The 14,431-nt window shown below is 37.0% G+C and overlaps 3 protein-coding genes across 3 annotated transcripts; 2 read left to right on the forward strand and 1 right to left on the reverse strand.

The window, feature by feature from the left end:
* The first annotated feature begins 7,095 nt into the window (after positions 1-7,095).
* LOC126794172 (zinc finger protein CONSTANS-LIKE 6) lies at positions 7,096-9,475 on the forward strand. Its single transcript, XM_050520830.1, has 2 exons — positions 7,096-8,272; positions 8,661-9,475. The coding sequence occupies exons 1-2, from the start codon at positions 7,217-7,219 to the stop codon at positions 8,991-8,993; spliced, it is 1,389 nt and encodes a 462-aa protein (XP_050376787.1). The 5' UTR covers positions 7,096-7,216; the 3' UTR covers positions 8,994-9,475.
* A 1,534-nt stretch (positions 9,476-11,009) lies between these two features.
* On the reverse strand, positions 11,010-12,984 carry LOC126794643 (NADH dehydrogenase [ubiquinone] 1 beta subcomplex subunit 10-B). Its single transcript, XM_050521404.1, has 3 exons — positions 12,671-12,984; positions 12,523-12,566; positions 11,010-11,452 (listed from the first exon to the last, which is right to left on the reverse strand). Exons 1-2 carry the CDS (start codon positions 12,957-12,959, stop codon positions 12,532-12,534), a joined length of 324 nt encoding a protein of 107 aa, XP_050377361.1. The 5' UTR covers positions 12,960-12,984; the 3' UTR covers positions 11,010-11,452; positions 12,523-12,531.
* Positions 12,985-13,257: 273 nt separating this feature from the next.
* On the forward strand, positions 13,258-13,776 carry LOC126794075 (putative B3 domain-containing protein At1g78640). Its single transcript, XM_050520721.1, has one exon. It carries the CDS (start codon positions 13,258-13,260, stop codon positions 13,774-13,776), a length of 519 nt encoding a protein of 172 aa, XP_050376678.1.
* Positions 13,777-14,431: the final 655 nt, after the last annotated feature.

Here is a 14,431-nt window from a genome sequence, read left to right on the forward strand (position 1 = left end):
TCAGTCAATTGAGAAATTGGCCCTGCGTTTTCGGTGTGCGCCACCATTTTCGCCGTGAAATATGGCGGATTGTGCAATTTCTCAGTGATCTTCATCGGCGGCGAGCTCTGTCGAAGCAAGTACGGCGGATTGTGAGTTGTTGTGGAAATAGAACTCTTTATAAATAGTGTTCTTGAAGATGGGAGTCTAGCAGATTCATCAGATTCATCATGGCCCTAAAGAGAAAATAGTTCTGATTAATTCTTCCCAATTCCACAATATATTAATCGCCTTTCTCAAACAAAAACCATACTGAATATATTTCAAGCTTAATTTCTTTTTCTCTGTTCTTTTCCCTTTTTGAAAATATTTCTAGCTTGATTTCATTAACTTTGACAATCTTTGTTTTTTGGTGCAAATTGGGATCGAGAGTCTCGTTCTTTAGGGTCGCAATTGGTCAGTCATTAAAGCTATTAAAAGATATTGGATTAAATAGTGATAGAGCTATTAACCTTATCTTTTTTAGGCGCACAACAAATATTTGGCGGTAAAGATAAAAGTTCGGAAATAGGACACAAAACTTTATCATTTACCTTTACCCTTTAATTATCGGGCGCATTTGCTCTAACAGAATACCAATTTTGCAAAGGATAGCCCTGGATCTTAAACTTTTGAAGTCAGTAAATAGCTAAAGAGGGAAAAGCTAAAGGCTGAGGCCTAGAATTAAGAAATTGAAAGTCCTAGTCCTACAACTCAAAGTATTAATATGTCAACTAAAGGCTAACTTGATAATTTTACACGAAAATGCACAAGATCCCACCCCAGCGTATACAACCACTCTTTTTATTTTTTGACATATGGATATATCTTTTACATACTAAACATTTTTTCGATGAAAATTTTCAAAATTTCCTGATATATCCGGAAACTTTCGAAATTTCCCGATATTTTCAGAATATCGCCTTGTTTCAGGCCAACTTCAAACAAAATAAAAAATAACTTGTTAGAATAATCGAACCTCTGATTCATCCTTTGTAAGCACAAAAGTTATAGTCGACTCTACTACACCGACTTGTTGTTATATATGGCTTTTTTTAATATATATTGCATTTCATGTCTCCACATTCACATAAAATTGAAATAAACTGAACTAGTTGTTGAAAGGAATCAAACCCCGTTCACCTCATTACAATCTTAACAAAGCTATGGTTATGGTCAAAGTCGAGAAATGTTTGATCCGAACGAGAATTACCAATACAACTACCCATAGTTAATCACCCACGACTCTTATGGTTGACATTTAAGTCAGTAAATGCAAAATTATAAAGGGGATGTATCATTTAATGACTATTCTTCACAATATATTTAGGGCTCTACTTAAGGACATGATGACGATAGTGAAGATTTTGTACCTTATAGATCCTCTATGTGGTTCTAAATCACTCATATAATTTCATGTTTAATGTATCGTATATGAATAAGACGTGATGACCTAATCTCTCTTTGGGTTCCCAGCCATAAAAAATATATATTTTAGGTAGATTTTTAATGACTCTTAACGATTATTTAACTTTAAATTACTACAAATCACGATAAAATAATAGTTATATAATGATTTCTTATGACACATAACATATAATTGATTAAATAAATCTCTTAAAATTTCATTCAAAATTTGCATGTTTTTATGTAAATTTCCATCAATTTACTTAATTATTTTTTAAAGTCGAAATTTCCGTTAAAAATTTCCTATTTTCAGACCCTTAATATTTCTATTCGCATCGAAATTTTAGTCATTGGTACCATGTGGACGGCCTAAGGGCTCCTCTAATGAATACCTTGTCGATTGTCATATATATACATATATATATATATATACATATATATATATATATACATATATATATATATATATATATCAGTGTTCTAAAAAGCGGCCGCCTAGGCGGCGTCTAGGCGCTAGGAGGTCACCCACCGCCACGCTTTTTGCCTCGGCGGTCATCTGTGGCGTTTTGTGAATTAAGCAGCCGCCTAGGCGGTCCTAGGCAGCCCTATTCAGTCCTAGGCGGTCTAGGCGGCCCTATTCAGTCATAGGCGGTCTAATCAGGCATATTTAGTCATAGGCGGTCAACCATCACTTGACATTAAAAAAAAACTAAAAGATGTTGCAGCTCTCACTCTGTCTATTTTATGAAAATTGAATCTCATCATCTCATCAACAAAAGAAGAGGAAAGAAATATGAATATTAAGTTTGAGTCCGATACTGAATAAGTTAGGAAACAATTTGGAGAGAAAGAAATTGAGATTTAATATTATTACATTTGTTTCATTATTTATCTTTTCTTCAAATATTTTTTTATGGACTTTCTATTTAAGTTATGTGAATTTAGACTATTTTAAGTATTTTTAAAATTAATATTAAACATTATTAAATATTTTAATCATTAAAATAGTTTAAATATATGTATAAAAATAAATAAATATTTAATAATTCGAAACCGCCTAGGCGCCGCCTAGGAGGCTGCCTAACCGTCTAGGCGCTAGGAGGTGGCTGTCCGCCTGCATACCGCCTAGCGCTTTTTAGAACCTTGATATATATATATATATATATATATATTTGTATGACTCGTGTCGTATTACTGTGCTAAATTTTTGTAAGAATACTTGGGCTCAACTTCGGACCCGAACCATTTGCTCACATTTGGCGAGTTAAGTGACGATTGCACGTTTTCAGTTTTCTTATAATGAGAATCCCAAAATGGATTGATTAATCAAATTTTTCTTTGAAAGCATAATCGTAGATTGATATAATTCTGATTGAATGCTTGGATATGATATTTGACAATCTGCGCGTGGATAATTACGAAAGGAAACTACCCCGAACAAAAGGATCGGACTTTTACGTTGGCCTATTAGTTAGGGCTAGCTTAAGGTTCCTCCAGATCGTTATTCATTTCAGCGCACAGCCAAACTGCCAAAGCTAACTTAATTAGCAAAATATCAGGTGGGCAATGGCTGCACGCACCCAAAAGGCTACCATCGAAGAGAAACTGAATACGTCCCTGCCAAAAGACTGTACTTGCTTTAAACCACAAGAAGCTTAACACCGGAGAAGACATAAGATTATTCTCCGAGGTCTAGCTGCAACAATGTTTTAAGAGAAGATAGAAGATAATAATCTAAGCAGATCGACTAGCAGAGCATCACTTCACCTTCGCTCCACCGGCATTCTCCTTGGTCTACTATACAGATTCCCCAATTTGGTCGAGTTCAGATTATGGACAAACGACAACCCCGAATATTTAAGATCGAGCGACTTCAACTTCATCCCATCAACGGAACGCTCTTGTTCTTCTTTGGAGCAACAACGTTAACGTCGGCGTTGTAGTGGTATGTTGGGTCCAAAAGAGCTATTGGCTTTCGATGAAGGGGTGTCCCAGATTGTCTAGGGTTTTACTGGTCGGAGAAATGTCGGTAGAGACTGCATGCCGGAGATGTTGCACTATTACAGTCAGTTCATAACTTGACGTATTTGTAATTGGGCATTGAAGTAGCATGAACTCAAACCATGCCCTCAAATCAATTAATCGTCACTCAGAACTCTGAAGCTTTGAAGAAGTTATTCCTTAAGAGATGATGCGGATCAGTAATCACTGATACTAGAGTGAAGCATCTACTCAAAACGTTGTATTGAAACACCATAATTAATTTAAACCCAATTAGACGTACACATATTTTTCATTTTGAATGGTTTCACTTTTTTATCCTTCTGGTTGAAAATGGAAACAACTCATTAATTTGTGTATGCATTCATTTTAAATTTGCATTAAAAAAACAACCTTTATATATAGCCAAATTCTAAAATGTACAAATGCTGATACAAACATACAATTAATTTCATTTGAACTAGTGCAAAGAGAAAGAAGGTTGAATCAATTTGTTTGTTGTGAATTTATGTATCACACTATCATTCATGCATATCCATTGTCACATTCTCTTTGGTATCTACCAATAAAGTTTGTTGTTTTTGAGATTGATTTTTTAATTTTTTTATTGTAAGTATCTTTGTTCTAGGTATTTTTGTATATATTTTTTCATATAATTTAGTCTCATATGTTATCTAACATATATGTATATGCATATAAATCAACGTGTCTAATATAGATTGTAAGTAAAAGTAAAATATATTAGATAGGTTTAGAACTTTAACTTCTACTTTAAAGATTTTTTTGTTAATATCTACCTTTGCATTAAGTTACAAATAACAAAAGAGAAATCTTTAGTGCAAATTGTTGAAGATAACAACATTAACTGGGCACCAAAAGAAAAATAATAATTTACCTTTAAGATAGAAATTTAAATTACTCAAAAAAGAGTTTGACATTCATTATTTAAATCTATTAATCTTTTGAATTTATTAATACATTTAAAGTAATTTCCATAATTCTAGTAATATTGATGAATTAAGAAAAACTCTCAAAATCACGAAAAAATACCTTAATGGTAGATCTAAACTAGATTTAATTATGATAGTTGACAAATTAAATTTAAATAGTAGCAATATGTAATTATGCTAAAAACAGAAGGTAATATATTATCATAATTTGAAATATTTTAGTGTAAATTAAATTAAATTAAATTAGGGTTAATTTTAAAAATGTGTCTGAAAATTAGGTATAAAACGAATTCTCCCTTCTTCTTTTTTTTCAACCAAGTGATCTTAAATTGAACTTAATATACTTTATTTGTTCTTCTTAAAATTATTGAAGGAAAAAGATCTCTCTTGATTCTCTTTTGATTTCCTTGAACCAAATTTTATCATATTAGATACTAACAATCTCCAAGTCAGTGACCAAAAATTGAATCATCCCCTTCCCACTTAGAGGTTACAGGTGTCAGTAAGTAACTCGATCGAACCATTTGCTCAGATTTCAAGCTATCATCGTCAAATTGACAACAACAATTGTACTGAGATTCTCGTTGTTCTTGGACGTTAGATGTGTGTCCATATATATGTGTATGGATGATAAGCATGGAGGTACATTTTTTAATAGGTGTCAAAACGGCAGTAGCAATCACTGCTAGCATCCGCATCCGCATCCTCATCCTCATCCTCATCCTCATCCTCATTCCTCTATTTTTCATGAAGACTACTACTAAAGCAGATGTTGGTTCTATTATCGGTTTAGTAATTTTCCCATTACAAGCTTATTATAGTTTCATTTGTTGTTTTGAAAAGTCTCTAATATATGTGGGCGTGTGTGTGAGACTTAATAATAGAAGAAGAAAAGGCCGGTCAATTTAACAAGTTGATGTTAGGCAGAATGGTGGGGGAAGTAGTGACAGAAGATATATATATGGATGAAATTTAGCAGCAATGACAGTGAAATAGAGCTGCAACAAGGCAATGATCGATGATCAAGGTGTTATTAGTGGTGTGAGTCGCCTACTCGGTGAATGATTGATATCTTTCCGATTAACCAAAAGCCAACGATATATATTTGGATTTTTGAGGAGTGGTGGAACCAAGACGACTTAGCTGATTGCCAAAAACTAAAACATCAACCTGAGTCATCCTCATTGTACAGTAAATTGCACATGTATAACAAAATTCCCAAAAAGAGATTTCATGCATATATATGTTATTCCTCAAAGTACTTGTTAAGTTAAAACTTTATGCCAATAAAAACAAAACAAAACCGTGTGTCAGTATCCAATTTGACGAATCTAATCCCACCGCTGATGCTATTGCACACGAATATTGTTGAATATGTATGGTGTCCGAAATTTCTTAATAAAGTATTTCTTAAACTTCATGACGACCTTCAATAAACTCTTTGATAAATTTTGTTGTTATGTAGATGTATTATGATTTGTTTACCCTTTGACTATGTGCGTGCGTGAGACATTTCGAAATTAATTGAGTAGTGGTCTGAAACTCTAAATCAATCAACAAATCACTAGTTTGAAAGTGAGTGATTGCCTTGAGGTTGGGGAACTTAATCAACAAGACTCAAAGTTAATTATGTATCAGTCATTGCTTCATTGGGTCAATTTACACAGGGAAGCAGGTTAATTTTTCTCCCATAAAGATCTGGTTGAAACTTAAAAATATAGAGCATTTCTCATCTCATTGATTTTGAGTCATTTCGTTACAACCTAAAATCAGTAAAATGCGTTCCATGAAATACTTAAACGAAAAGTAATGCATTTAACTTGTGGAATAATTTGTACCAAAAAAAAAACTTGTGGAATATCGATCACCTCTAATTTGAAATTTTTTAGCTCAGGCACCTGACCAGATGATATGCTGCCCTAGCTGTTGAACACCTGATCATACTGATCGGTCCGGCTTATCTTCTGCCGGTCCGGCAATAGCTGCAGCAGAAGCTAGGTGCCAATCGAAGCTCTATTAATATACCTTAAAACATATATTTCCACATCATCGGCATTCAGGCATGGGCTGTACTTATGTTCTTATGATTCGAATTCGTTTACAAGTTTTAACAATACTAACGACTTTATCTGAATTCACCAGTGGATACATCTGCAGCAGAATGCAGTGACTGAGAGTGAGAGAGATGTAAACCACAAGTGGAGCTGAAAGCAACCATAGCCATGGAGGGGACCAAAAATAAGAAGCTTTAAAACTTTTGTAAGAAATTATTGAATTTCCAAAACAAACCAACAAAACGGTCTTTCTCAAATTTTTACACAATTCTAGTCTCCAATCCCCACCAACACATGTGCACAAAAAATACGCAGAGACCAATCCCAGTTCTATCTTATGGTGCACATGGATCCCCCATTAGATTCGTAGCCAATGAGAATTCAGAGAATAAGATTGCGTTCAGAAGCGTAGCCAATGAGGAGTCAGATTCGAACGCCTCGTGGGTCCCCAGAAGCTCGTCGACATCTTCCTTCCTGTATGTAGCTAAAAACCAGAAACAACAGCATGGGGCTTATGGTAGACTGTGGAAACAGTAAAAGCGCTGCTGCATGGTGTGGGTCTAGGGCACTCTTAGCCTCTCTCACACTCATCATTTTCAGACCATAACCCCACATAAAATTATTGAAACGCTTGGGGCCCTAAATAAATATATGACTCCACTCCACCTCAAAATTCCCCTGCATTTCATCAAACAATTAACTTTAGCTCAGTTATTTCACTCTCTGCAATTGCGCAATTCCATCGATCCCTTTAACCTTTTCAGCTGTTTCAGCTGTTACAGTACTATGATCACCGATAAAAAAACTGCTAATGCCATGGGAGGCAACACGGCGCGAGCCTGCGACAGCTGCATGGTGAAGAGGGCTCGGTGGTTTTGTGGAGCTGACGATGCTTTTCTCTGCCAGAGGTGTGATGCTTCTGTACACTCGGCGAACCTCTTAGCCAGCAGACACGAGAGGGTTCGTCTCAAGTCTTCGTCTCACAAGCTCGGTGATCACTTGGAAATCGAGCCTCCGGTCCCAGCTTGGCAGCAGGGGGTCACGCGAAAGGCACGGACTCCTCGTGGCCATGGGAATCATAAGAGCGGCAAAGATGAAGCTGGGAAGGTTTTACAGCAGTCTGTGCCTTTTGTGCCGGAGATTGGGAGCGAAGAAGTTGATTACTGTTGCCTTGAGGATGATCATGAAACTGAAGATCTTGAGCAGCTGCTTTATAGGGTCCCCATATTCGACCCTTTTCAAGCTGAGCTTTGCAATAACATGACAAATATCGATCATCATGAGGTCAAAATGGGAATTGGTCATGAAGATTTTGGAGATCGGAGTAGTAGCCCGTGCGACGAGTTGGATAACTTGCAGGGTCTAATTCTACCTTCGGATATGGAGCTCGCGGAGTTTGCTGCTGATGTTGAGAACATGCTTGGGAAGGGACTTGATGAGGACTGCAATGATATCAAGGAGTTGGGACTAATGGATGGGGCTAAAGAAGAAGAGGACTATAGCATGGATGTTTGTATTGGCATTGAAGAAAGGAAGCTGGTGAAGATTGAAGAGGAAGATCAAGGAATGGAATGTGAATTCAATCCTTCAATGCTGGATTGGAGCTTGGATTATGATGATGAGTCAGCTGCGGTGTTGCTTGGGGGAATTACTACTAGCACTGATCAGGAGGAGGTGGAGGAGAAGGTTGCGGTGCTCATGGAGGCCGAGAAGAAAAGGAAGAAGATATGTCTGAGGCTGAATCATGAGGCAGTCATCAGTGCCTGGGCAAGCCAAGGCTCTCCGTGGACCACCGGAGTAAAACCGGAGCTCAACCCCGACGATGGCTGGCCCGACTGCATGGTAACAATCAAAACTAATTTCCTTGTCTCTATTTAATTTGTTGTCCTACTATTATTTTGTGCTCTAGCTGCTATAAAACAAACTCTACTCGTTCAATCACTCAAGTAATACATGTTCATGTAGTTCATGTTATTTTCATTTTCTAGTACAAAAGAACTCATGTGCTTCAATCTGTGTCATTAAGTATGTACGTAGTGGTTAGGACCAATCAGATGCTACCATTACAAATTTACAATACGAAACAAAAATGTATAGAACCTAAATAAGAACGATTTTTTAGTGTCAAATTATCTGGTGATTTTCATGACTTTGCATTTTAGCTGATGTTGGAACATTTTCAAGGGTTCACAAAGTAATTAACTTGGTTATATACTTAAATATATTGCAGGGCATATGGGGTGCAAATCAGATTATGAATTTGCAAGGACATGGAAATAGTAGTGCAGCAGCTTACAGGATGGGAATGAGAGTTGATACTGAGCAGCGACCAGGAAGAGAAGCAAGAGTTTCGAGGTACAGAGAGAAGCGAAGGACACGATTGTTTTCGAAGAAGATTAGATACGAAGTGAGGAAGCTCAACGCAGAGAAGAGGCCTAGAATGAAGGGTCGATTCGTTAAGCGAACCTCCTTCCAGATGGAGATGGGGGCTAATACTACTACTACTACTACTACTACTTCTAATGCACCTCCCTACCAGAAGCACCAGCACCTCAAAAAATAACAGTGCTGCATGTACCAGGGAGTACGGACTGATCATGAACACCTCCCAATTTTGCTTGTTTTGTGGCAAAATTGGTCTGACCTATTAATCATGTATGCATGCATGGCCTGTATGTCATATTCCATGATATATCACGTTTGGTCTGCCTTACAATAAATGAAGTATATAACTTGGTAGCTCGCCTTACCTGTCTCTCAGTCAATACTAATGGCTAGTTCTGGCAAATCCGAAGCAGTATGTACTGTGTAATGAAGCATAAGATCTTGTTGTAGAACGAGGATCTAAAAACAAATAAGAGTGCAAACACGTGTACAAATAAAATGTGATTTATTGATAATCAAGTGCGGGGTTACAATCTTTGTGAATTCCTCTGATTCTATTTCCGTATGTAACTTGGCTCAAGGGTGACATGCACTTGATCTTGAGAATTTGAGTTTGGATTTAGATTTGATGAAGAACGAGCGATTTGATAGCTCGATGATTCTTCGTGGAATTGAGTTTGGATTTAGATTTGATGAAGAACGAGCGATTTAGTAGTTTGATGATTCTTCGTGGACTTGAGTTTGGATTTGGATTTGATGAAGAACGAGCGATTTGGTAGCGTGATGATTCTTTGTAGACTTTGGAGACTTCGGGATTTCTCGAGAGTGATATTACTCAAGTGATTTTCTCTATTTTTCTCAAGTCTCATTTCTTCATGTTGGAAGAGGTATTTATAGTGTCAAGGCTTCTTTTTAATAGAATATTTTAATGACACAAAAATAATAATATTTCTTTAATTATATAATTAAATCAATATGTATTTTCTGATTAATTTAAAATTAGTTATTCTCATAACTAAATTAAGCAGAAAATAATTGATTTAATTATAACTATTAAGGAATTTATTAATTTAATCAAATGTCCGATTACCATTTCGAATCGTCAATGACATTCAATTTCCGATTTAAGTTGGAATCACGTAGATTCGATTACGATCATCCATTTATATGCTGACACGAGTTTTGTTCGGATCCGCACTAACTTTATTGACTTTTGGGCCACTTGTGCAATTTTGTCGGGTTCTTGGTCGAATTAATTATTTAATGAAGATGATTTACTTCATTAAATTTCATGTGTATGCACTTGTACTTGAAAATAAACGAGTGCATTGTGCTTTAACATGTTGTGAACCCAATTTCATCCGGAGATGTTGATCAAAATGTAGTGGTCCTTTATCTTTATGAATGACTGTTCATGAAATGCAGTTGTTTTAAGGCCAAGGTATTCCAGCAATATGGGGATTTGCTTTTTTTATTTGTGGACAATGACAGTATGTCATAGGTAACCAAAGTAGCGAGTAAGTCTCATCTGTTTCATATCATTTGCGGGTGTGGCCGTGTAGGGTGAACATGTTTGTTAGATTCTCTCAAACACTTGATTCAGTTGATTGAGAATAGTCCTGAGCTAATTGCTTCAAACGACCGAGTCAGATGATTAGACAAGCAAAAGCTGGGGTGTGATCTCAGGAAAGACTATGTCATCAAAGCTATTTCCCTTGAAAAGACAAGGACAATAATTTCCAAGACCTATGGAACGACCTATGATTTAGATGCCTTCAAGGAGTGCCATCAATTGCTGTGGAGTTGATAGTTTCCGTTTGAAGAAAATCTAAATCAATTTGTTCACATCAAAATTTTTAAGAACACTTCAGATGATGATGATGTACTTGTTGGTAAATTATGTTGCTAAAAATTGTTTCCCAAAATTTCTCAACACTGCCCACAGCTTCATTGATGGCAAATCCTACAAGACAAACCCTATCATTTCAGCAATAAAAAGAATCTTATCACTAATGATTACTCATGAGCTAGATCTAGAGATATTTTTTTCGTTAATACTCTGAAGTCGGGAAGAAAAGGTTTTGCCAAAACATCTTGTTAGATATTTATTGCAATCTTCCACAAAAAAAGTCCTCTAAATGCATGTAGAAGATGATATAAAGAAAACAAGTCCAGCACAAGCATCAGTGATGAGTTGTCAGTTCAATTCATCCCTAAATAGTAATTTCATAATGGCAAAACAGCATACAGATGCAAAAGAAAATTCAGGGATGTAAAAGTACACATACTCTAATCAAAACTAGGAAAGTTAACAGCTGCTAATGATGACTGTTGTTTTATAAGAGATTTATGAATCATCAACCAGAGAGAATTTATTTTCATTTGTCTAAGCATAATAGCTCAAGCCATATCTCTTTCAATATTTGGAAGCTAACAAGTAACAAGCAAGATAATCTACAGAAAAGTCAAAGCCCAACATCTGAACTTCATCTGTGACAAGAAAGAGAAAAGAAACAACCGTTCTTCCCAGGGTCTAGTTAAGACAGATCAAGAAAACAACGACAATGCACCAGATGATGTATGTGATCCCCAACTTCCCTCCAGATTAAGCTTACTCTGCAGGCCAAACTTATTCACCTGCATGAAGTAAACATGAAAAAGATCACCATTTTTAGCTCTGTAGAATCCTTCAATTCAAGTGAATGTGTATACATATGTGTCATCTGATGCTGATATATGAGTACCAAAATACTTTCAATTGTCTTCAACAATATTCAAATTTCAGATTGCAGAGATGCCAACAAGATTGGGTACAAGAGCTCCAACACTAATCGACAAATTCAATGCAATGTGATAAGCTAAATTAAAAAAAAAATCTCATTAACCTCAGCACCGCCAGTGAACCTTAACTGTTTAATTTCTGTTGCATAAAACTTGAAGTTGGCAACTCCTTCTGAAACTATGCTCTTTGCCCAATAAAAACTATCAAAAGTGCAGTCTGAAGAGCTTTCAACTTTCGAGACTGTTTAGTGACCCTCTAAAAGCTTTGATGCGACAAAATTAAACCCGATTGTGCCGGGACATGCACAATGCGTCAAGATACTATATTTTATACCTTAACTAACATAACAGCATACCAAAAAAATTCCGCAATAATGAGAAACAAGTAATAAATGTCCAAAGTTCTAGTGACCCTTGTCACTAAGCTCCAGTATAATCATGTAATTTTCTTATTAGAAGTAACTAAAAGTCACAAAAAGTTATCTTAATTGGTTTCACCATTCAGTCAATCGTCCTCTTAAGTTAAACTAATTAAAAATTCAGTCCAGCAGGAAGCCTGTCTGGATTATCCTAACCCCAAACTAAAACTTAACAATCATACCAACGCAGTTCACATTGAATTGAGAAAACAAAAAAAAAAACGAATCTCACTTCCAGACAATGGTGGAATCCGGTTGGTCCCTTGTGTCTCTTTATCAGTGTATATTACAAGAGTGTTCTGTCACTGAACTTAAAACTAATAATCTAGATGTAACTACCACCATCCTTTCTAAGCTTAACCAAATCAAAAACTCTAACATTGCTCAGCAACTAAATTGAATTAATAATGCAACAGATCTATTCTTCACTCTAACAAAAACCAGAAAAAATCATAACAATTTCAATCACATAATCAAATCTAGAGCTTCAGAGCAAACAAACAGTACCTGAAGCCATCACTCCGACTCGGCCTCCTCCACTTTCTTAGGGCCTGAGAGTTAACCAAAACCAGGGTCAGCTCATAATCCAATAATCAAATTTCAAAAATAAATAATCAGAGAAAGAGAGAGGTAATGTTAGGGTGCGAGTGAGGACCATGGAATTCATATGGACGGTGGTCCTTGCCCCAACCGATGCCGCGCGTGGACTCCAAGTACTGGTCGCGAAGAACGCGGCACTTCTGGAGGTGGTTGATGCCTTCGACGCGGTAGCACCACCGCAGCTTCTCCCGGAGAATCTTGGCCTTCTCTATTTGGATCCACTTCTCTCTCACTATGTGCTCCCTCATCTCCAGCATCGCCACCGGGTCCTTGTACGGATTCGCCGGATCAAAATCGTCCGGCGCCGCCTCATCGAAATCCGCCACTCCTTTCTTCCTTCCCATTTTCTCTCTCCTTGTGAATTTCTGATCTTGTTGCAGCAAGCTGTAGCTACTACATTAGGTTGGGTCATACATTAAAGCTTATTTGGGCCAATAACTCTGGGCCTCGGCCCACATTTTACTATGGTAATATTTTTTAGGAAACTAAAACTTCTATCCCTAACTGATTAGGAAAGCCTTTTAGCTTTCCTAATCTTTCACGGATTATGCAAACCGCAACTTTATAAATACCCTTCCACTTTCCAGAGACCAAAACATCACAATCTCTTTACTCTTCTGAGATCAATTAATTTTTGTTGCAATGGAAGTTATGCGGTATGAAACAGCAACAGTAACACCATCCTCGTCGGTGTTTTTCGACAGCACTGACGACACAGCTAGAGAGATAGGAGCTGCAGAGGAACTGGACTACAATGATGATGATGCAAGCAGCAGGCTAAGACAGAATTTTGCCGCGATTATGAGACTCCGTGGCGCTTGGTATAAGAAAACGCTCAAAGTTAATGATGTTAGCGAAAGCCGGAGTGCGGTGGCGGTGAGCAGGAGGTGGGTGGTTGAGCAGGTCTTGCCTTTCTTGGAAGAGGGCGCCGCCGCGAGAGTGGTGCGTGGATGGAGTGAGAGAGTTGTTGTTCACGACTGTGAGCTAGACTCGCTGCATGTTTTGTACTTGAGGAAACTGAAAACGGGGAAGTATGTCTTCGCTGGGAGGTGGAGAGATGAGTTTGTGATTAGGAGAAATTTGAAGAAGGGTGATAGTATCCGTCTGTGTTGGCACAAGAAGAAATCCATGTTCAGTTTTACTGCTTTTTGTCGGACCTAGCTTGGTTCTCTTTGTTATAGACAGATTGATGTTGAATAGAAAGTGAAATTGCAGCTTCTTCATCCATTAATTGTTATGGATGAAGAGTATTAACCTTTGCCATAATATAAAGATACATCTATACAGTTCATAACATACCAACAATATGTCATTGTCCATGAGAAACATTGTTAAGAATTGAATCACATTTTCCACATAGCGAGAGGGAAATTACTAGGAGTATTACATGGACTATCTTCGACCGCGTTCAAAGTCATCATATTAAAATCGTTTAGAAAGGTTGTCAAAGATGTCTAGTTTGTTACAATTTTAGTGAATTTACATATATTGTATTTCGGCTCGGAGCCTTGACCCGATACATACGGGTCATGGATAGTGATCACTTTCAAGTTTTCTACCAATCATTGACCACCGTACCAAAGATAGCAGAAGCACACAGAAGATGGACCGTCACCGTCGGGACGAGGACACGTGGCAGCTACCCACTAAAAAGATCGAGACGTACAGCTGAGAGAGTTGTGCTCCTACTTTCAAGGGCTGGTGACTGGCCCTCAACTCGCTTTGAACATCAATGGGATACACGGCAAAGACCAAAGAAAAACTTTTGAATTAAAAAAAAAACAACGTGCAGGTTAAGAAATCAAAGTAAACGACC

This window comes from Argentina anserina, chromosome 5, assembly GCF_933775445.1.
Source record: "Argentina anserina chromosome 5, drPotAnse1.1, whole genome shotgun sequence".
In the NCBI taxonomy this organism is placed as follows: domain Eukaryota; kingdom Viridiplantae; phylum Streptophyta; class Magnoliopsida; order Rosales; family Rosaceae; genus Argentina; species Argentina anserina.